General features: G+C 39.7%; 1 protein-coding gene across 13 annotated transcripts in view; it reads right to left on the bottom strand.

The window, feature by feature from the left end:
• Window positions 1-24979, bottom strand: part of CADPS2 (calcium dependent secretion activator 2) — a 324205-nt gene that overhangs the window by 214672 nt on the left and 84554 nt on the right. For all 13 annotated transcript variants that reach the window (XR_015706229.1, XM_087764100.1, XM_087764101.1 and 10 more), the window contains exon 3: window positions 1072-1404. Coding sequence is in view for 12 of the 13 variants with exons in the window: in XM_087764100.1 (XP_087620226.1) it covers window positions 1072-1404 (333 nt within the window). In the remaining variant the exon portion in view is untranslated. The remainder of the gene's footprint in view (window positions 1-1071; window positions 1405-24979) is intronic.

The raw sequence follows: 24979 nt of genomic DNA, 5'->3' as shown, positions 1-24979 counted from the left end.
ACAGAAGCCCTCATAATTTGATGCAGAATAAAATATTACACTTTCTCATTACGAAGGTTGGATCTATGACCCTGAGAAGGATTAAACACCACAGATGTTTCAGTCATAGAACAGCTACACGATTTCATATCACACTACTCCACAAATGAAGTAGGCAACAATGTCCAAGATTCCTCCTTTGTACCCGTATTAAGATGGCCCATAACTACAAGCCAGCCTTCAGCATAATATATGAAAAACAGTTTAGCTGTAGTCCGGTGTACTATTTTATAGACAGTGTAGAAAGCTGTGTGAGCTCAGTTTAAATGCCACATCCACGTTGGTCGGCTGTGAGACTTCCAAAAATACCTTGCTTTTTTCAGGTTTTTCCTCCCTAAGTAATTGCTCATTTATAGTTGCATCACTATGAAGACTGTCCAGCTAAAATATTTTTACATACTATTTACACTACTGATTAGCAATAGATTATACATATAAATCCAAATATGGCTGCTGAATAGACTGTTTGTCTTGGCCTCAGTAATTTATGGGGAACATCACTCTTATCCAACAGAACATCAAGGTAAAAATGTGCAAATTAGCTTTGTAGATGGTGTTTGAAATGAAGCACATTGAGTTCTAACATACCGAACTTCTAGACACTGGATGGCCAAGAGCATCCTGAATTCAAACACCCGCCACCTATCTATTTATGGCAGCAAACGTCTTTTAAAGATGTATACACATACACACAAATGTATGTACAGACATACATATGTAATTTATATGAGGGTATGCAGATATATAGACCATAGAACATTCTGCAGAATCACCCAAACCACTGGAGCTGTGACACCGTAAAAGGTGTCAGGAGATCCCTGTAACATAAATACCGTATAATCTGCCATACCCTTTTTCCAAGGGCTCTCCAGCGACCAAACGGTGCAGATTCCTTCCTGAGGGGACGCATCTCCTTGACTGTGGAGATGTACTTACAACTGAGGGCTTCTGCACACAGGGAGGAAGCACTTGACCTGTTGGCGGGGGCGATATACTTTGAACACAACGGAACCGAGTGACACCAATACTTACTTGGCAGGCATTATAAATCAACTGGTGTTCCAACTTTTTGATCCCTAGAATCTGCTGAAACATTTCATAAAGCTGTTCCTTGCTCAGAATCAGCTCCGATACAGCACTTAAGGCCATTCTATTCGGCTGTTTGCAAAAGTCCTCTTCTCCCCTGTATATGGCATCGTATTTGGCTAGCCAAGAACTTAACACTGTCTCTTTGCTTAATCCATCGATTTCCGGCAAACTTCGGACTCTCTTTTCTATGTTTTTCTTAAAAACATCTCTAAAGTCATTTGCGGAACATCCTCCACTGTGGACCATTCTTGCAACCCGGTCACTCTTGAGAAATACCTTTTAAAATAAAAGAAGAGAAAAAAAGGAAACAGAAAAAGTTAGGCATGGACACAAACACAAACCAATCCCTTATAAAGGGATTACAAGCTAATATTTTGCTTCTATGTAAGATGGCTTTATAAGGAATAGTTATACAGGCCAAGTTTGCTGTATTTTTCATAGAGAAACAAGTGACCGTGTTGAAAAGGTAAGTTTCTGCATTGAACAAGTACTTAAACTAAGTACCTTTTAAAGTATTTATGCATAAATTTACAATAGCTAAGCTAGAATGAAGTTTGAATTAACAGCAGTTAATTTAAAACTTACCTGCAAGATTTAATTAATCTTCCCTCCATTAAAACACAGAAGTCTATAGTACTTGCAAGTAACTCATGGATAAGCTACACTGTCTCAAAACTTGGGAGTATGAGTTAAAATATGATCTTTAAGCCAGCCAAGAATCTCATGGAAGATGAGACAGAAATCCAGGAAAAAAAAAATACTAGAGAAATACTACCATCAATATTAACAACAGAGAGGAGAAGACTCAGAAAGATACAGAACTGGTTCTACTACTGTAGATACAATACTGGAGACACAATACAGGATTCTCTGTGTAAAAAACCCAACAAAAACCAACCCAAAAAGCCCCTCCCAAGCACACATACTCTAAGATATGACAAGGCAAATTACAACAACAAACTAATTAAATCAGCATCAGCATTCTATAAGAGCTTTTCAGTGTTCAAAGATGCTTGCATTCATCTCTTCTTCTAACACAGGCCTTGGCAAGGTTGATCTTTCCAGCCACCATGCATGGCCAGCTCATTTCTAGTAGCAAGTCTCATGAAACTGTTCCTCTACAAAATGCAACCAACAAAAAGATGACCACTGCAGCATGATCAGCCACGTAAACACCTGACGTCTGCCTCGGACAAGGGATAAACTGCATCATGCCATTGAACGGATAACTCGGGGAGAACCACCTGCCTTCCCGCAGCAGAGGGAGATGGGTCGAGGCACTCTGCCCTGCAAGGCTTGGGTGCCACTCCAACACCCCAAGCACAGCTGAAAGGCAAAGAACAGATGTGATACCACATAGTCTGAACAGATTTCCTATCCATCACCTTTCTGACTGCTTGCTTTCTTCAGTCAGATGCTATGAAGTGGAAGATGAGTTAACCATGCATTTTCAGGTAATCATTTTAGTCACCAAGAGCTGTGAGAACGCAGTGAATGGAAATGGCAGCACACTAGAGCTCTGACTCCATAAACTATCACATGTTGGAAGATGGCGCACCTAACAATCAACCTAAAATATTACTGTGCCTCATTTGGAAAACAGAGAACAGAGCAATAGGAGAGGAGCTAAAAAGCTGAGCAGAGAGGAGTGCACAGGTGGGAACAGATCAAGAAAAACCTCTTCTAAAAGTTCCAGTGCTTGTTGATGCATGTTTCCCTGTAGCATACTTTAAAACACAGTTACTGCCAAAATATGTCTTTCAGCAGATATCCTAATTGATATTGTACAGAAGGCTGCAGATTAAGCGTAAATGTACTTGCCCAAACAGATTATAAAAAAAAAAAATCACCAATATCTGCTAATCATATTTTATGCTCTAACTGTACCATGACAGATTTCCTTTTTTGGAAACATAAGTATCTAAGGTTAAATTCTTATTCATAAATGGACCTGATATGGTTACTGTCAATTTAATGCTGATATTAATTTCCTAAAAAAGCTACACAAATATTGAATCTCATTTCAAAACAAATAATGATCAGAAATTCCACTCAGCAATAAAACTTATCAACACAAACAAGTACAAGGATATTAAGCCTTTCCTTGTTTTAACAGTCTGCAATTACAATTGATTCATTCCTCCAACAGCTTCACTGGAAAGCAAATAGAAAAAAAAAATAAAAAAAGATTACTTCAAACTAACTTCAGCTACTTTGTATTGTTCATAAACAGCATTAAATCGTCTATCACATTAGTTTGCATAGCCAATGAGAGAAAGCAGATGCAGGAGAAAGAATTAAATTAATAATATTTATAGGCTCTTCCCCTCGAAAATCTCATGCTTATCCAAGATTACATGACCCTATGTATTGCTAGTACAACTGGACCAGTGTAATAAAAAAAATATCTGCAAAACACATTGTAAGATCATCAGAATATCATTCATCTTTCATTACCTTCTTTCAGTCATATTATTTGAATAATAATTAATCCATAATGCAGGGGCTGAAAAGCTGCTAGCAATTCCCTTGACTTATGAACCAGACTAATTAAAAATTTATTTCTGATTTGGAAGTTGATTTTTTAGGAGACTGCAGGAAAACTCTGTTTCATTTTTTCAATTCTTACCTGTGGAAGGGGAGTACTATTGTAACACTTGGTGCCCGCAACACTGACAAAATTACGCATGTTCATGTTGGGCAAAACAAATTTTTATATAGGTATGTGCAAATACAAAATACAATTTGCATGTATCCCTGACCTTAAAATGTTCCCTTCTGAAGCATTTCAGGTCACAAACTGTGTTTTTATTAAATATTCAAAAATTATTCCAAGATAATTCTTTCACAAAAGATATGGTGAGTATTAAAGGAAATTACTCAAAATATAAACTCAAGGTGTGAATAACTGACTACAAAAAATACATGCTTGGTTCTGAAAAGGAATCCATTGGACCTAAAGCTCTTATTGTACTACTCCTTTCTGAGTGGCAATTTACCAAAATTTTTCCCGAGGGAAAATAATCTTTAAAATGAACTACTTGCATTTGAGATAATGAAAAAATAATAATAACGTTGGAACAGAAAGACTCAATTTTTAAGACTTTGTTTGCAACAGAAAACCATAAAAGAATGGAAATTCGGTTAGGAGTGCACCATATGGGCCTCAAATTTGACACAGTAAGATGCATTAAAAAGCTATTAAATGTCTTGTTATTCCTGTTCCTGAAAGACATATGGTACACTTCATGTTAAATTAAAAACCCTTTGCTTCAGTTATATTTCTTGAGATTTGTCTCCTCAGTTTCAAAGCTTTTCTGAGCTGTTTTATGGTTGCTATTTTTTTTTTCTTTTAATTCTAAATAGAAGTTTATGGGAATTGCTACTATATGGAGAATGGTATGCCACCAGTTTCATGCCAATGGAGTTATTGTTTCCACCACTGTTCCAGAAAGCCCGTCTGGCTGAGTATCTGTGGGTCCAGAGTCTAGGCTAGGAGTGCAGATTGGGATACATACATGCTTTACAACACTAGTGATTACTTTCTTGGCAGCATTCATTTTTACAATGAAATATATAAGCTTTTACAGTAGTCTTAATGTAGTTCACCACTTTTTCTTCCATGTGGATTATATGCTCAGTGCAATCAACCCCATTAGGGAAAATGTGTTGATCTCTACCTGTAAAGCAAAATACTAATTATGTACATTCAATAAATTGTTGGCTCTTCTTCCCTTTTTTCCTGTAATTGGATTGTCTGATCATTAGACTTAGTTCTAATTAAATAATCATTCATAAACCTCCAGTGTTAAAATGTTATCTCAAGTTTCTCAGCACTGGGGGGAACTGGAGATAAATAAATGTTAGAAGTTTGAATGTAAAATATAAAATACCAGAAAAAGTCACTGTGGAGACAAAGAAATCTATTTCTACAGGAAAGTAGATTTGGCAGACCAGCCTTGATCATTTGGAAATCCACATATTATTTAGAAACAATTTGACAAGAGTCGAAGTTTTTACTGAAGTATTTCCTGTTCCTACCAATGTTTTCTGGACTTCCTCAGAGAAATCCGCGGGCAATGCCCTTTGTTAGTTGGCATTTGAACTTTTAGTATCATTATTGGTTCCTTAAATCTAAGTCAACATCAACTCTTCATGTTACCCGCTGCTAACAAACTATCAAACACCAAAAAACCCTGCCCTGTTAACACAAACAATGCATTCAGGAAAAAATAGATAGTTAAAAGACAGGTTTTGATCAGCTCAATATATCCATCTTCAGGAACTTTTCCAGTTTGCATTATTTAGAGCCCTTCTAAATACTCTTGGACTGAGCCATACCTACAGTCTTTGATGGGTAAAGTTCCCCTCATACCATAACCATTCAAAGATGATCAGCTAAGGAATTAAAAAAAAAACAAAAACAAAACACTTCAATTTCTTCTCCCCTTATAGTTGCGGTAACAATTATCATTTGCATCTATCTACTGAAGTATGGTTTAAATTCACTTTTTATCTAATCGTTATACACATGCAATTTCATCTGTTGCAAATGCTAGTAAAAGGCTTAATTCAAAAGTCTTTAGCACTAGATAGTTACATTAAAAGTATAGTTCTGTTTAGAGATGAAAAATCGTCATTGAGCAGTGCCTACAACTTGAGAAAATATTGGAAATATTAAACAAAGAACTGCTTTTACATCTTCTAGCAGATACCTCTTGAATAATATTTCTATTTATCTAACATCATACCAAATTTAACTAATTATATATGCAGGCAACACAAACACGATAATCTCAGTCTCTACTGTAAAGCTTAGGAAAAAACATAAGCAATATGCAAAAGAGTTTGCATAAACTCACCTGTAGATAACCTTTGCCTTTTCTTTGTAAACGGATTAAGAATGAGGTCCATTAGGCCATGCATTACAAACTTTTATACGTGTTTTCTTTCATTTGAAAGACACATAGTGATGGAGTTTTCTATTAAGACCACCTTTTTAGCCAGTTTGGAAGAAAAAACCCAACACAATAGTTATAAATATCTATAATGTTTCTACCAGTTTGTGTAGGTAGTGTTATTAATAAAAAATAACGTTGTAATTCTGCTACACATACAAGTAAAGCATGACCTTTCAGCCACTTGCTTATATATCAGTTCTAGCAGAGCCTGACTCAACTCTAGGCGCAGCACCAACTGGCAACACGCTAAGCTCACACTGACCAAATTATTTTACAAGCTCTTTTATTCTCTGGCAGAAAACTTTGCAAAAGGGTTTGATAAAGAGAAAATTTATGATCTAAGCCCTCCCACTTTTTAAACAAAGGAAAGCAAAACCAAGCAAACAAAAAAAAAAAGTGTGCTCTAAACAGCACATTACCTCAAAAGGGAAAAATACATATACATTAGGATTTTTAACCAAAATCTCACTTTCATACTAAAATTCTCTTCCAAAGTAAAACACAGAAAGTAACACCCCCTCCGCTTTTTTTAATTGCAAAAATGTTGTGTCTACAATACAAATCTCTTGCAGAACACCACTCACATCTGTGGTATATCCAGTGCTATAACATAAAAATCCTTGGTTTTGTAGGTAATAAGTTACAACGGAACACTTTTTTCAACATAAAATTGCCTTCTTATTAACCATGCGAAAACTGAAATTTTCGTTTCAGGGAACAGACGTGTGTGTGTGTGTATATATATAAGTGCATATGTGTCTATGTCATGTATGTGTACATACACACAGAGAAACGCATCGCAGTCAGTCACATTCATCCATTATCCTTTTTGGAGACAAACTGAATTCAGCTATGACTCATGGCTTCTTATGTTTTGAGTACAAGTCTTGTGTGGTAACATAGGATTTTGTTTAACCAAAACTTTGTTTGCTCTTTTAAAATTCAGAAGGATACGGAGAAGGGCAGAAGGACCACAAGAATGATTTCTCAGTCTCTGGAAAGGAAACTCCTTACTCATCTGGCCTCTGTACACCTTCTAGTAACGCAACTGCACTGACATTCTCTTTTTCATTAAGCAAAGCAGCACCGGGAACTTCATTTGCCACAAGCGCAGCTAGAGGTTTTTCTTCGTTTCTGACGGTCACTGCTGTTCCTCTAGCTTTGAGGAGATCACATTTACACTCTAGACACGTCCTATGTCTTAACAGCCAGGGATCAATGCCTCTCTCATGGAAAAGATGGCTGCAGCTCAAAACGCACACTACGTCTCTGGGACAGTAAACTTCCAGACATACTAGACATCATCTGAACCAGCTTCCTTATCACCTTTCTTTATAACACATAGTTCAAGCTGCCTAATAGCTTTTGTCGCTTCTGTTAAATTCTGGCATTACTGGATTCAAGCTCTTGGTATCCTGCGTGTTCCAGCACAGTAACGGGTGAAACAAAACACCGCAGCCCTTATACACAGAGAGGGCCCCTAAATAATGGTTCACCCAGGAGCTGTGGTAGCTTGCTGCTTCTATTGCTATGATTACTTGTATGCCATTCTGAATTAAGCATAAAATGTCCTTGTCTTCCAGACTACTAATCACAGCTGTAACAGTGTCCTCTGCACTGATGTAGACCATAGGAAATGCTTCATTACCTACACTTGGACATTTTAACTTGCTCCAATTGATGCTGCACACTTTATTTTGCTTGTGAAAGTACACTATCTCTTTCTAATTAGGACTGTCCAGGTCTCTGTTGGCCTCCTGAAGCTTGCTAAGGAGCTGCAAGCACTGCAGCGTGGTCATTTGAGTAGCACCACCAATCCAGACACAGTCTTTAATGGTGAAGTTCTTCCAAGGACTCCACCAGGTGCTGACTCCCACACTGTCCTCCTCACAGCCTGGAACAAAGTGCTTAGGCAAGCAACTCCCAATCCATGGGCTTGTGATCAAAGTAGCCAGGGCACCATCAAGACTGCAAAGCATAACCACTGGGAGGATTTGGCCTCTCTTCTCTGGGGGCCCTCAGCACAAGAAAGATGTGGACCTTTTAGAACAGATCCAGAGGAGGGCCACAAAGATGATCAGAGGGCTGGAGCACCTCTGCTATGAAGACAGGCTGAGAGAGTTGGGGTTGTTCAGCCTGGAGAAGAGAAGGCTCTGGGGAGACTTTATAGTGGCCTTCCAATACTTAAAGGGGGCTTATATAAAAGAGGGGGAGAGACTCTTTATAAGGGCAGATAGCAATAGGACAAGAGGGAATGGTTTCAAACTGAAAGAAGGGAGATTTAGATTAGATGTTAGGAAAAAATTCTTTACTCAGAGGGTGGTGAGGCACTGGAACAGGTTGCCCAGAGAGGCTGTGGATGCCGCGTCCCTGGCAGTGTTCAAGGCCAGGTTGGATGGGGCCCTGAGCAACCTGGTCTAGTGGGTGGTGTCATAGAATCATAGAATCGTTAAGGATGGAAAAGACCCTTAAGATCATCGAGTCCAACTGTTAACCTATCACTGCCAAGTCCATCACTATACCATGTCCTCGAGCACCACATCTATCCGTTCTTGAAATACCTCCAGGGATGGAGACTCAACCACTTCCCTGGGCAGCCTGTTCCAATGCTTGACCACCCTTTCGGTGAAGAAGTTTTTCCTAATGTCTAACCTAAACCTCCCCTGGCAGAAGTTGAGGCTGTTTCCTCTCGTCCTATCACTCGTTACTTGGGAGAAGAGACCAACCCCCACCTCACTACCAACTCCTTTCAGGTAGTTGTAGAGGGCAATAAGGTCTCCCCTCAGCCTCCTCTTCTCCAGGCTAAACAACCCCAGTTCCCTCAGCCGCTCCTCCTAAGACTTGTGCTCTAGACCCTTCACCAACTTCGTTGCCCTTCTCTGGACACGCTCCAGTGTCCCTGCCCATGGCAGGAGGCTTGGAGCTAGATGATCTTTAAGGTCCCTTCCAGCCCAAGCCATTCTATGATTCTGTGATTCTCCAAGACCCAGTTGCATCCTGTTCATGAAGAAATACACTTTAAGGGCACTTTTCCCAGTTGGAGCTGGAGCTTGTCACAGAGGCTCAGCCTGCTGGGAGCTGTGTTGCTTCGCCGTATTACTGCCACCAGCAATGGCACTACTGCTCTTTAGCTGGGGGGATCCTCCTTGGGCAGGTGGGATACACTTCCCGTTCCTGTATTTTGTGGTACTGCCATGTCAATCTCCTGTGCTTAGTGCAAAGAAATAAAAGATTTTGGTGAAGGTGGGGATAGACCCACTGACCCCAGGATAACAGCTGCCCCAGTTTCATCTACTTGTCATTGTTACTTACTATACAATACTTTAATCCTACATTCGTCGAGTATCAATGCTCCCACATAAACCTTTAAAGTTTAGTTTAAGCTCTCTCAGGAAAAAAAGAGCAAATTTCACTGTAAGGCACGTAAGGAAAGTTCAGTCTCTGACGACGTCACACATTCTCCCTTTCAAGTGTTTCCAGAGCTTTCAAACCATATTCCACACATAAATTTTAAGTGTATTGCCATACGAGGGCCAAACACTGTCTCTCCTACACTGGCTCACAAAGACTGATGAGCCAGCTAGTTAGCTATCTAGATCTCCAATGTATTTATTCATGCCAGTGTACTGCAACTGATGCTTGGGGCATCCTTAAAACACACTAATGGTACAACTGAACTTTTTCATATAACTAGGAAAAAAGGTTGTCAGATAAGGCTTACAGATATTTCTCTTCGGAGATTTTTTTTCAGGAAAACCCTACCAACCAAACACAGATATACAACTACAGAGGGCAGCATTTTGTCCTTAAGGAGTCATTCCTGTATTAAAGGTTTGGTTTTTTTTTTAAATTAAGCTTGCTTGAAACAAAGCTAGAACTATATGAAGATTAATGGCAACTATGTCATATCAGAAATTGTCAATTAAAATTAAAAAATATAAATGACTAGAAATACCTCTTTGATACTGAACAAGGGCAAAAAGGACTTTGACAGAAGTCCAAGGAACACTCAAGTTTGTGAATGCTTTTCAGGATTATGATGTGCCTTTCTGATGCGTTCTCCACTCAGGCTCCTGATATGCTTCTTACAGTTGCCAGAACTCTTGAGTTTATGACACACAGAATAAATTTTTTAAAATGACCAGCAATTTTCAGGGCTAAATTGAGCTCTCAAATTTCTGCAAAAGTCAGTAATTCTCTTTCTAGCAACTGCAAGGAATTGAAATAAGTTTCTTTCTTACTTAAAAATTTGATGTGACATGCATCATCATGCTGTGCTAGAAACATTACTTGATGCAAAACATAGCATAGGACATTTACTGTGTGGTATTAAATAGCATCTTTGCTGCTACTGCAGCAGCTCCTCAAAGCCTCTCATACAAAAGGTTATTAGCAACTCTCATCGCAGTCAACAGCTCTCATCCACTTCTTAAAGTCCTTCCCGTTCCACAGGAATAAAAATATTCCCCACTCCAGTCATTAGCGTGAGCAATGTTCTCTGGGACCAGCTCACACAGCCCTCAATAGTTCTACTGTATTCTGAAATGGCACGATGCATTGCACCGAGAATTGGGGCTAGTTTGATGAAGGTGCAAAAAACTCCTGACACTTTGGAGAACAGCTTCCACAACTACATATTTTAAGAACAAAGGCTTACGCCTAGTAGGAATGAACATATATTATAACCAACACTGTTTGCTGCTATACCCTGGAGCTGCAGAAAAAACCCCATTGTTTCAGACATAACGTTCTCACTGCGCTTAGGAGAATCTGGAAAGAAGTAAAACAAACACTCCAAAAATTATGAAGTTGATGTTTAGATTAGGTTTAGTCTCATCAACTAATCAGACTACAAGAACAAGACCATTTTGGGTCAAAAATATATAGCTTATGGAGTAGCTTTGTACATCTAATAGTACATATTAATTATTTTTATGCTAGTTGAATAAAATTACTGCATTAGCCATTGAAACAGCATTTAAATTCCAAGAAGAAACTAATAGATACCAATGCATTTTAATAACTACTTTTAATAACTATTGGCTACTGAACGTGAGTGGAAATTGACCTACTTACTGAGATTTGCTCAATATTTTGAAATCAGAAGTATTTTTTACGTTTTTAGAAAAAAAAAAAATATGTAAGACTGCCTTGCAATTCTTCTTCCTCTCTCGTTCCCTTTCATCCCCTAGAAATATCCTCCAGGCACTATGTTGATTTTTTTTTCAATGAAATTATCAGTTAAAGGACCATTTTTCTTTATCTGTGTAAGTCTTCAGAACAGAGTCCTTACCTTCAGGTAAAAGCAAAAGATACTCAAATTTTAAGACACCACACTAATAAACTCCTATTTCTCTATTTAAGTATTTCTGTCACGATTTTGTTAATCACAGGTTTCTTCTCCTAAAAGTATACTATGCTGTAGAGTTTTCCCTAATTCAGAGGGGAAAAAAATGCTGAAATAAAAAAATCCTAATTTTTGGTTAACAGCAAGGTTTCATTTTTGTTTTTAAAACCTCCTTAAAACATCACATTACATTAAGGTGAGAAAAGGAAATAAAATTTAAAGTAATAAACCATCGTGGTCTGAAGAGGCATAATCTTCATTTAATATTTTTCCCTTTATTTTTTTTTTTAATATCATGTTTACTACCCTTCTGGAGTATGTTAAGCTATGATTTCTTCTTATCAAGAGTAATGGTTCAGAAACCATCACAAGTTGAAATCTTCAGAAGGTTTACTTCGTTTTCTTCAGTTCTTTTGGGCAACATCATAGCTGCACATTGGACATTTCCCACAGCTTACCAACCAGCTATCTATAAAAAAACCACCAAAACCCAAACTCTTGCAAATTAAAATGTGTGCTACTTCTCTAGGCTTACATGCTTGTAAGCATGCTACACAACACTGAGCGCTGGGATTTGTTTGTTTGCCTCCTTTTTCAAACTGGCACAAGCAATTGCCCAAAGTCTTCCCAAATTTCTGTTCCTGATGGCTACACATTTCATAGACTCATGCACTGCAACGTTCGTGCCTTGGGCACAAGAACAAACAGAGCTATAGTGACAATCACCATAAAAAATCCACAAAACTATTTCACCCAGAAGCAATGTTTTCTCCTGGATTCATTTATTAAAGTTATCCAGACGCCCTTTTGGAACAAGCATATTTATCCTCCTTTCAAGGCTGACAACAGCAACAACAGTTTTTGCACCCTTGTGAGACATAGCAAGTTACATATTGTGGCCTTATGAGCATAGTTGTGGATTACTTTAGCAATAGCTCTACTTGCTACAGCCACTGCTATCTTCTCTTTAAAAGTACAGCCTCCCCTTCCACCAAGCCCCAGGGTTCATTGGCTAACTGACGTGTGTCGAAGGACTTTGTGCACTGTGGTATTGGCCCTCAGGCCTCTGTACAGGCTGATCGACAGCCACATACTCAACACTGGCAGCCAGAAAGAGGCAAATCCTCTTTCCCAAAGATCACACAATCGTAGAATTGTTTAGGTTGGAAAAGACCTTTAAGATCATCAAGTCCAACTGTTAACCTAGCACTGCCACATCCACCACTAAACCATGTCCCTAAGCACCACATCTACCCGTCTTTCAAATACGGGATGGGTAATCCACCACTTCCCTGGGCAGCCTGGTCCAGTGCCTGACTACCCTTTCAGTGAAGAAGTTTTTCCTAATATCCTAATATTTCCTAATATATTATTCCTAAATCTGCCCTGACACAACTTGAGGCCGTTTCCTCTCGTCCTATCGCTTGTTACTTGGGAGAAGAGACCGACCTCCACCTCACTACAACCTCCTTTCAGGTAGTTGTAGAGAGCGATAAGGTCTCCCCTCAGCCTCCTCTTCTCCAGGCTAAACAACCCCAGCTCCCTCAGCCGCTCCTCCTAAGACTTGTGCTCTAGACCCTTCAACAGCTTTGTTGCCCTTCTCTGGACACACTCCAGCACCTCGATGTCCTTCTTAGAGCGAGGGGCCCAAAACTGAACACAGTACTCGAGGTGCGGCCTCACCAGTGCCGAGTACAGGGGCACTATCACCTCCCTGGTCCTGCTGGCCACACTATTCCCGATACGGGCCAGGATGCCATTGGCCCTCTTGGCCACCTGAGCACACTGCTGGCTCCTGTTCAGGCAGCTGTCAGCCAACACCCCCAGGTCCTTTTCCACTGGGCAGCTCTCCAGCCACTCCTCCCCCAGCCTGTAGCATTGCATAGGGTTGTTGTGACCCAAGTGCAGGACCCAGCTCTTGGCCTTGTTGAACCTCATACAGTTGGCCTCGGCCCATCGATCCAGCCTGTCCAGGTCCCTCTGTAGGGCCTTCCTACCCTCCAGCAGATCAACACTCCTGCCCAACTTGGTGTCGTCTGCAAAATTCATGAGGGTGCACTCAATCCCCTCGTCCAAATCCTTGATAAAGATATTAAACAGAACCGGCCCCAGTACTGAGCCCTGGGGAACACCACTTGTGATCAGCCACCAACTGGATGTAACCCCATTCACCACCACTCTTTGGGCCCGGCCAGCCAGCCAGTTTTTTACCCAGCGAACCGTACACATGTCCAAGCCATGAGCAGCCAGTTTCTCCAGGAGAATGCTGTGGGAAATGGTGTCAAAGCCCTTATTAAAATCCAGGTAGACAACATCCACGGCCTTTCCCTCATCCACTAAGCGGGTCACCTTGTCATAGAAGGAGATCAGGTTAGTCATGCAGGACCTCCCTTTCATAAACCCATGCAGATGTGGCCTGATCACCTGGTTGTCCTATATGTGCCATGTGATGGCACTCAGGATGATCTGCTCCATAACCTTCCCGGGCACCGAGGTCAGGCTGACAGGCCTGTAGTTCTCTGGATCCTCCTTCCAACCCTTCTTGTAGATGGATGTCACATTTGCTTACTTCCAGTCAGCTGGAACCTCCCTGGTTAGCCAGGACTGCTGATAGATGATAGAAAGTGGCTTGGTGAGCACTTCCCCCAGCTCCCTCAGTACCCTTGGGTGGATCCCAACCGGCCCCATAGAGTCATGATGAGGCTCAAGTACCTTCATGCTAGACTCTGCATGAGGGTAATTACAAGCAAGCAATTACAAAAATGACTTCTCATCTTCCAGTTGTCTATGGCAGGGAGAAATTAGCTGATAAATAGGTGAACGGACAGCAGAAATAGATCGGCATATTTCAAAATGTTGTGATTCTTGATTTGTTGAAACATAAGAAACAGCCTGCTGTTAAAAGAAGTTTCAGTAATTCTGTGTTCAATAATGGGACTGGGACATCTCATGTGCTACCAGGGAGAAAGCACTTTTCCCTCTGCATATTGCTTTCCTCCTGGCTAGGATATTTTAAGTCTGCTGTAGACAATGCCATGAGGTCTGAAATCACACCTATACGGTCCACTCATCATTCTTATTTAACTGTGGAAATAAATGCATAAATGTCACTGGAAACTGAGGAGTTTCTATACAGGCCTAGGCTCGTCTATTGAACAGCTCTCCTGCTAAAAAAGCCATATTGCCTCTGTAGATGCTTCTCAAGACCTTCAGACATAGGAGCAAGAACAGACTGCGCAGAGTGGATGTAGAATATATCATTAAGTTCAATAGTTCCAAAACAGAAATGGTACTCCAGCTGTCAGCCTGCCCAGGGGAAGATGTTCATTACCATCATAGCAAGAGAAACCTAAACTCCATGCTAGACAGGAGATGTTTTCAACATCTATCTTTTTAATGTATTGACTGACATAGACCATAAGCACAAGTGAAAGTATTTTATACTGAAGAACATGCAACCCCAAAGGGAGGGAGGAGTTTTATGCTTTGAAGCACACGTTTGTTTGCTTGCAAGTTAAATGCAGGAGTTGTCTTGTCACCAAGCCAGACAAGTTACCAACAACCTGTTCTTACGCTGTTTTCCCAGTTTATTCAAGACTTGGCAATTAAAGCAGACATGAAACTATTTCAGCATGGAGATACAAAGCAGAGGTTTTCCTTGACCACGTAAGGAACTTCTTCCTCCACTGTGTAAGGCTGCAAACATGCTCACTGTCCTTCGTTATATCCATCGCCGTCTACTTGGCAAAGAAGCCATTTGCAAAGCCTCTTTTTGCCAACGTGCATTTTCTTGGTTAGTAAAGCTTCAATTTAGCAAGAATTAGGAGCTCATCAACACACTGCTTCCAGAGTTTCTTCCCTCTTTACAAGAGAGCTGAAAACTTGCTCCCCAGTATGCTGATCTTGCCTGACCAGAACTCCTCCCTTTGGGGACTAATAGAAAGCTCCAGGTCGCAAGAATTTCGAAGGGTCTATTTTAGCTACCATAAGCCAGAAAAAGGCTATTAACCTGAACATGTAACACAGCGTGCCTTGGAGATATAACTGAAAAAAGGCTTACTCTCACTGCACTATTGGTCCCATTCATTTTCCAGCAAACAAATTCCAGAAGGAAGGTGTCCAACCCTGACTGAGAGAAGAAGGTGAACGACAACAAAAGCAGCTAAAAATAATAAAGTAGAAAGAAGAGAGAGGTAACTGAAGATTGAAAGAAACAGACTTCAAAAAGGAAACATATATACACAAAAATAATGAGCAGCAAACACAGCCATGCTGAAAGGATTAGAAAAAACATTTACTTAGCATACTTATTTATTTCGCAATCACAGATGATGATTAGTTTATGCATAACTACCTCCTTTGGTACCTGCAAACTTGAGAGAAACAAACAGCTGTTCAAAATCAATAGCCTGCATTTCCATTTGCCTTGCTAAGGAACTCCCCAATTTGCTGACTTTTTGGTGTTTATTTAGTGCTGCACAAAATACAGCAAAACCCAGCACTTTATCTCTTATGATAGTGTTTCTCTCTTAGGATACAATCTTTTTAAATGTAAGACCCAATTTCTTGCATTAACTTTGAGAAAAAGTGAAGTAAATGGGCAAGTACAATAAGGAAGGGAAAACAGTCCTTCACTTCACTGAATTTTCCTCTAGAGTCACTTGTGGTTCTAATTTTTATTCCACTTGACTGAAAAGTGGAAGTTATGTGACAGTTTTCATCATTGGTATTGCACAGGGCTCATTTTGTCACAGATGAAAAGAACTGCCTATTTCATTTCCCTATTATCATTAACCTATTATGCATTAACCATGTTCACCTAAGTATGGATTAATAGCTTTTAGTTTGAATGAACATACTACTATATCTCTGTTTTTAAACATAACACCAGGCAGCCTATAGTCAGTGTAGCTCTGCTGAGATCCTTTCGGTCCCTATTCCCCACCACCACCCTAAATACTTTCATTTAAAATGAGAAGGGCACTGTTTCAGAATATATTGTTTTACTTATCAAGATGACTTTTTCATTTCCAGTTTATATATTCTGCCAGTGCACATGAACGCTCAAAAATCACATGAGCAAATGGAAACTGGTCTGAAGCCACCTGAAATGTCATCTCCTAACATTTCTTTTTGCTGTCTCTGTTTTAGCAACTGAAAAAGTGTCAGCAAACTGACAATTTAAGCAATTAATCTGCCACTTTTTTCCCTGTACTGTTTAGTTTTGGTGGTTTCTTTTTTGCTGGGGTGGAAGGGGCGCTGTTGGATGGGGAGAAAGGTTAAAGCATTGAGTTCACTCTGTGGTCTACGGAAACTGGAAAAGAATTGACACACCATGAATACTGCAAAACTTGGATAGTCACTGGAAAACAACGACGAGAACAGACCCTCTTAAGCCTTGCAAGGCTTACTGACGATGTCTCACCTTTTAATATAGCATCTTTCTCCTACTATGATCCCCAGGATTTAAGGAAGCAATACATACATGCGAAAACCCAGCCCCTTTCCATCTAAGGAAAAAACTTGTTTTGCATCCAATGAAGCGTGACATCGTTTTATCAGTATTTTTGAGAATTAGAGATTTTGAGAATCTGTAGCATGCAGAAGTGGCAGAGAGAAAGATCTCTGAGAAAGAACCACAGCTGCGTACTTCCCATCCCAAAACCAAAAAGAAAGGCTGTCTCACCTGTTGTCTCCTGTATGACCCAATAGCTGCTAGGACAATCCACTATGATTGTTTAAAAAATAATCCCATCACTACTAAAATGATGGAAGTAAGAACAAATAGGTTGAACAGGCGAAAAGAAGGTAAAAACTGCTACAGACATCAAGAGCTGTATGATTGGAGACAGGTAAATAAAGAAGAGATGCAAACCAGAAGATTAAAGGAGCAAAGCCCCGTCTAGTTCATAACTTAGCAATGTCTAAACTCTCAGCAAAGACAAAAATTAAGAGTCTTAGTATTGTATCTCCATCTGTATTTACGCACTAAGAGAAAGGAACCATTCAGAGGCAAATAAGGACAAACAGTTCTACAACCTGTGTTTAGCTATGCAACTCACCCATTTTAGACCCCTTTCCATGTGCTGGGAAAGGCCATACTCATCCAGAGGACAAGTCAGACCACCTAACGCAGGCTCTGCTCTGAAGCACTCCCTGGAGGAACCTCTCTCTCTGCAATGAGGACAGAGAAGCTCACAAAGATTCACTGTCCAGACTGTTCTACAAAGCATCTCAAGGCAAGTTGCGTGAATGCTTTCTGAAAGTTTCTGAACTGGCCAAACAGAAGACTTCAAATGATTTTGGGAGGAAAAAGGTGGAACAACACAGGCAAGTTTAAGTGCAAGCTGATGTGATAGATAATACTTGCTTCGTGACGACAACATATTTGGTGGTATGGAAATTGCCTCCTTGCCCCCCACAAAAGACAATCTGTACTTCAAAGTGTGTCTGTTTTAAGAGGATGACATGAATAACGGAAAATGAGTGAAAATGCAGGCAGGGACAATACATCATGAAAATGGGAGTGCTTGGGGAATTGTTTGTTTTGTTTTTACACTTAAAACGCGTTATTATTTGTCTAGACATTTGTCTTGCAGCAATACAATCTCATCACTCATTATAATGCATTTCTATTCTGGAAAGTGGTACAAAGGTTATACAGAGCTGTTAGACACCAAGCCATTGGCATGTAGGATTTAGCTGTTAACTGTAGTCTTATAAATATTTTTATTCCAATACAACTTTCTTAAGAGTCAGCCTATATCATAAATCCATTCCCGTCTCTCCCCCATTGTAAAGTACAATCTTTATGTGTCAAAAAACAACAACACATTTTCCTTGATTAATTTTTCACAAGGGTGATCAATTCATGGTGTTGGTAGAAAAGTTATAATACACATAAAAGCTTCAAAATGCATTCTGAATCTTAAATCCTTCTTTAGATTTAATAATCACCCAGCTGGCTACACTTCAGACAGCAATGCTTCAATGGGAAGATTAATGAACATTTGGTCTCCAGTTTAATCCCTCTAGATTTTAGCATGCAAAGTGCAAACTTTTATAAATTGGACTATTTTTATGCATTCCAATTATATGTCAAGGTCCAAATAGCTTTAATGGTAACTTTGAGGCTTCTTAGTCATACTTTGCTCTCTCTTTAGAGTACTTAAGTTTTTGAAAATATTAATTCACTCCACTACAGTATTCTCTAGACCATTTTAAAGATTACTTTTCAATCTATCATCCCAAGTCAGAACACCTTCAATTTCTTATTTATTTATTTTCTACAATCATCAGTTATTTTGCCTTGCTAGCAATACATTCTATGGCAAGCATTTAACGGACCAAACAGTTAAGACACAAAAGTGAACAGTAACTTCCCTACAGCCACACTGGCCAGTTACTGCCTCTACTTTTACAGCAGCAATTGCTACCCGCCAGGCTCCCGCCGTCCCTGACCTCAGTGGTGCCCGTACTGTTCACATACTGCATAAAGTCCAAAAGGACGCTCCGGTTGAGTTAAGAAAATCTGCACCCACGTTGGGGCAACAGGGAAGACATTGTCCACCTGGCTTTGTCCTCCTCCCTCAGCATTTCCACATGGATGCTGTCCCTTTTCTGTGCTTCTGGAGGGAGATTCTGGTAACAGCAGAACAATCTATAAAACTTCATTTGCAGTTAATGGGGTAGTCTGAAATGATTACAGAGGAACCTCTTTCTTAGAGATAACTTTGGTTATTTACCAAGGGATAAAACCTAGTTACCAATCCAGTGTATTTCAAGATCCTGAGGACAGTTTTGTTGGACAATTACACATAGAAGCAGGGGGGGAAAAAAAAAAAATCTTCACAGAACTCTTATAATTGAGCCCCACCCCACCCCCAACCAAAAACAACTCCAAAGCCCAGAACCTTTTGCTTCACCGTTCCCAGCAATGATTACAGGGTGGAGAACTGAGGGTAGAAAAAGAAAGGAAAACCACCACCACCACGATGTTGAAAAGTTTTCCTTCTCCTGTTTGCTCCTACTCTGGTTTCAAATTTGCAGTAACAAGACTTCATTTCTTTCTCTTTTCTCCAATTATGGGCACCAGTTTCAATAAACTAGAAAGATGCAGGAAGGTATGCTTATTTTTTAGCTTTTTCTTTTACATGCCAGTAGTAACTATACAGATATTCTGAAACATTTTCAAGCTAAGCCAGTCAAGAGCTTTGGCAAGAAATGTAAATAGTATACAAGTCAAATGTAACAAACAAACAAACATTACCGTCCTGCTGTAAAAACAGCGCTACTTACACCAAGATAAGGCTTAAGTTATTTGGTTATTGTGACTACCCTGTTAGTCAACATCCTAACGCATTTTTAATGCGCAGAGAGAACGGCGCACATCTCTTGTCACCTTGAAGGCTAAATCCTAAACACTGCAAAACCAAAGTCTGATCACAAATTCTTCTCATTTTAGTTTTCGTTTTGTTATTCCACTCAATTTCTAGTCATAATTCCACTAGTGCGTAAGATTTTTCATTTTTATTACAGCTTCTAGGCTATTCTGAAAAGATATTTCCCACTTACTTGTCCAAGAAGCAGACTTGCACCGATCCAAGTACTTTTTATAAAAAAGGTAACTCAATTCTGTGTTAGGCTATTTGGAAACATTTGCACTATTCGTCTGCCAACTTCTGAAACACATTACTCATACCAAGAGCCTTCTGTCATCTTCAAGCACAGATTTTCTAATTTGATGCTCTGAAAAGCCGAGAATAATCCCTCCAGGTTTTTTTATTTTAATCATAAATTTTATGACAGTCAGAAACCACCTCCTTATCATAGCTACTTCTACAAATGATTGTACCTTCCAAGACACTTATATTACAAACAGATTAATTTACTGTGGAATTTGCATACATATCTTAGTCATTATTTGAGTAATGAAAAAAATCAGTTAGTAGAAAGGCAATAGTCCATGTATTTAGAATTTATATTGCTGGTGTTGCAGAATTAATGCTCTCATGCAGTGAAACAATTCAGATTATCTCACCCTTACACTACAAATTGAGCCCATAAATCATGAAACAGTCAAAAGGCTGGTGAATTTGAACAGGTAAGGGATAAAGATTAAGAGAAGGAACAAAAGTGTAACAGTAGGCAGCCTATTAGAAGGTAAGTCTAATACTCGCTGCAGCCACAAAGTACATAGCTGCCCAACAAGAGAAAAAAGTGAACTCTCTGTTGCCAAGTCAAGGAGGAAAGAGTTTTTACAAGTTTGTTAGATACAAACTACAAAGCCCAGCACATTGGAATACAGCTGCCTAGCAGTGCTGCCCCATCCCAGGGCATGTGCTAGCGGAGCAGCCACAACTGGGAAGATGCACACATCTACAACAACGCACGCAAGCTACAGCAAATGCAAGAAAGCTGCCTCGGCATTACCTGGAGCTGCCCTCATTCTCCTCGTTCAGCACATCCAATTGGTTTTGGCAGGTACTTCTTCACACGCTGACAGAGCCAAGTTCAACATCTTTAACTTCCAAAATAACACATATTTTGGCAGGTAGCATTTGGAATCTGTCTGCATTAAATTATACCAAAAATCTTGGAGCTTCCAGGCACAGAGCAAAGTGCAGCATCACTCCTGTAATCAGGAAGCAATTAAAGCTGCAATGTCATCAAGTAAGAGACTGGCAGTGAAATGATCATGGAGGCAGCTCATAAACGCATTGTCAAAAGGGATGAAAACTTCACTGTCACCCTCAGCCTTTGATCTTTCGAGATGTAAAGAACACCAAAATAAAACAGCGGCCAGCTGAGCAGCCACTGCTAGGTTTGAACAAACCCTAAATTAAAACTTCAGCAAAGGCCGTTATGTCCTTGTATCAGCAACAGAAACAGATTTATATTGAAGTTTGATCAGATCTTGGCTTTAATTTGAATAAAGATTCATGATAGCTTTCCAGCAATTCTTCCCCGTACTTAATTAAAAGCAAGATGCTACTTTTATAACGGCTGCCTTTACCTATGCCATTTAAGACTCTATACCAACTTTGTCCCACCTTCAGTTTAAATTGAGCACATCAGAAAATATCAAAGCTTCCAAATTCTAAAGCTATGTTTTACAAAAAAAATTGAAATAGTAATCTAGGAGAAAGAAACTTTGAACACTGAGAACTCAGATCCACTGGGTAATCCAGATAAAACAGCCCTTGAACTCAAAACTTAATCTCCTCTCCAGCAACCCTTCAAGGTAGACCCCTTTTCCCACAGTTTTGTTTTATAGTCTAGAAACTTTCAATGGCTTCCTGGTTTACTGCCTGTGAGGCTGGGTCTGCTCCCTGCTGGAAGATCCCTGAGAGACCTTCCATCCAGGAAGATGGAGCCTCCCCTCATCAGAGGTCTCCCCTGACCCGGCGTGCAGCAGCCACTGACACGCAGCCGGGTCCCTTTCTCTTGCCTGCCCAGACACACTCAGAAGTAACCACTGAACGGAACAAAGACACCAGATGCATCCTCCACAACACTGTTTTCTTTATCAAAAACACTGTTTATGAACAGTGCCCATTTATTAACACTATGCCCATCGAGTTATCTGGTAAGCAAGTCAATTTGAGAAAAAAGGCAGTTTTGTTATATGTTGTCAAATATTGCATGGTTCCAGTCCAGAAGTAGCTTAGTTAACCCTAATTCGCTATTACTTTCTAGATATTATGCTCATATTCACTGTGCTGCTTCTGGTGTTTTTTTGTTTGTTTGTCTTCAATTTTAGAGTAAACCTGAGGGCCAGACTTCCATTCTGCAGCATTATTCAGAGAAGAAACAACTGAAGGATTGGAGAGAGCTTCAAAATAATCCATTATACTGAACAGACTTTAGTCTAAATGCTATATAAGCAATATGAATTTCTGATTCCAACACAGCTGTAGAGAAGAAATCAATGTCCTTAATCTAAAACCCCATGGAACTGAGTTATTGACTTTCTCATCTTTTTAGATGACATCTTCTGGTATTTCAATTAAGATCAGAGGACAGTAATTCAGTTTTTCTCATTTTACCTAGTTGGGAACTCTGGGAATATTGTAGAAAAAGTTACATTTTCTAATCTGTCCAAACAGGAGGAGGAGGGAAATGCACTATAGATACATACCCCAAGCATACAGAGGTGGCTTCTCCCTTTCTCCCGACCTTTTCATTCCTGCAGATGTTTAATTGGGTTCACTTCACCTTGTCTCTGTAAAAATCATGAGCTACACAGTACATGGAGCACATAATATTAAAGCTCTTTCAGATGTCAGAACAGAGTCACGATTATCCATATCTGAAAGTGAAAAAGTATGTGTGTGGAGGGGCGTTTGCCTTTCATTAAAAAAAGAAATTTGCTGTCTCCAAAGTTTCAGGACCTCTGTTACAGAATGCTGGAAAAAGGTGAAGAAGCACTGGAATTGTTGTCCAATTATTTTCCAAAACAATGTTGAACTCAGAGTTTTTCTGGTGATCAGGTCTGAATTATTGTATGCGTGTACATGAACACAGTCTCTGTCACCTAAATAATGACATCTAACAAGGCCAGTAATATTCAATTTCTCCCACAAATCATTACAATGTTAGAAACAAGAAGTAGTCTTGAGCAGAAACATTTAAGGCAACCTGAGATTGGTGGCCAACAAAAGGCAGCAGGTACTTCTTGCCCAAATCCCTCATCAAGTGTTCAGTGGCTGTCTTTCAGCTGACTCAGATCTGCTAACGATCTTGTTTACATGACCCAGTCATATAAATCAGGGAACAGATCCAGCTGAAAACTAATAAAATAACACAAAACCAGATAGTATTTGAAACAACCTGCTTCATCTCTCTGCCCACAAGTTAGTTTTCAGGTGAGTCTGGCTCACAGCATGGCAGTGCAGCAGGGATGGTGAGATTCACTAAGGTTGCTTTAAATGAATCCTCAGACCACTATCTTTGAAAACACTTACATACACATAACAAAAACCTAATTTCACTCTGTCCATTTATTTAAATCATCAGTTATTTCAGTAATTGTGGCAAACAGACATGAGAAGCCACAGATACCCTGTACACTGCAAGGAGCTGGGGAAACTCAGGGACAGACCTCAGAAGGACCCCGGTGCTCTGATGGTGGGAATTTATCACACAGCAGAGAGCCCTGACCCAGGTGCCTCCATACGCTAAATCAGTGTACAAGGAGGTTTGGCACAACATTACATGGTGCACAGATGTCTAAACACAGAGAAAAGTGATCATATCTAAAAAATCTTATTCTTCTTCAGAGCTTAAGTGTCAAGTATCAGGCTGGAGAGAAGCCTTAAAGACGACGAAATGCCAACAGAGTAGACAGAAAAATAGATAAAAAAAATCTGGAGGAGCTATTATAGTTCCTAAAGTCAGAAACTGCTTGCAAGCTTGACGTGATCTTGTTTTCATCATTAGAAAGCAAATATCTGAACCTTCTGAGCAAGGAATCTTACTCAGTTACCATGTGTTAAGTCTACTAACTCAAGGGAAACCTAGCTTATATTTAACTACTATATCAAAGGAGGTACCTATTCTGATCTTAAAGGCTCCAATCAACCAGCTCTTATGGAAGCCTACCCAAAGAGTCAAAGAGTTAATTACTGTTATATTAATTACCATAATATTAATTTTTTTCTTGTGTTAACAAGAAAAGTAGCTAAAAGATGTGTCTCTTTTTGCTAGACTAAAACTGGTTTAATAGTAGTTACAGGTAGTAGCTACAAAAGATGCTGAGGAACACCTTTGGCATTTTAATTTGTAGCACTCTTTTTTCTGTGATGAACTATATGAAGTACTAAATCAAAGGAAGAGAACATGCATCTTTGCCTTGGTAACTGTGGCTTTTTTTGTTTTTTCACCTTCAGTCTTACCAATCTCCTACGCTTCATATATTCTCAGCTATACTGATTGTTACCAGTTCCAGCTGTTTTACACTCATTCCTAGTTTAATTGCAGGCTTTCCTTCCTCCTGGATATGGTTGCTTTCACACACCATATTTGCAATCATGGTTTGTGGGTAATCAGCTTTTCTTAAACAGCTCTTACTTTTGCACATCCATTTTTCCCCTCCCGACCAGTGAATCTTACCAGTTTCTCAGGCTTCAGGAAGCTGGCGATTCTGCTGCACTTCAGGAACTGCAAGAACAGCTGCATTTACTCGAGCAGCCTTGCTGAAGAGCCCTTATCATCTGCAAACTGTTTTATATATAAATATAAAATATATACACATAAATATGTGTGTGTATATATATATATATGATGTCCTTTCCTATGGCTTTACCCTTTACTGGAGATGGAACAAATGTAGCAGTAGACAGCAACTAAAGTCATACAGAATAATTACGGTTTGGTTTTCTTTCTTGAGTAGTCTCCCTCTGCAGAGTTATCCCTTGCTCTCTGCAGATCATAGTTTGGTTCCTCCCATCTGAAAATATGCTGCACCATCCTAAAGATGTTTGTCCCCTTCAGCTGACTACAGGGAGCATTTGCACAACTACTCACTTGGATTTTATGGCTG

The sequence above is a fragment of the Nipponia nippon genome, unplaced genomic scaffold (genome assembly GCF_047370975.1).
Source record: "Nipponia nippon isolate SJK-2023a ecotype South Korea unplaced genomic scaffold, ASM4737097v1 scaffold_3, whole genome shotgun sequence".
NCBI classification, from domain to species: domain Eukaryota; kingdom Metazoa; phylum Chordata; class Aves; order Pelecaniformes; family Threskiornithidae; genus Nipponia; species Nipponia nippon.
Note: the sequence above shows the minus strand (reverse complement) of the source record. Positions and strands in the feature narration are given on the sequence as shown.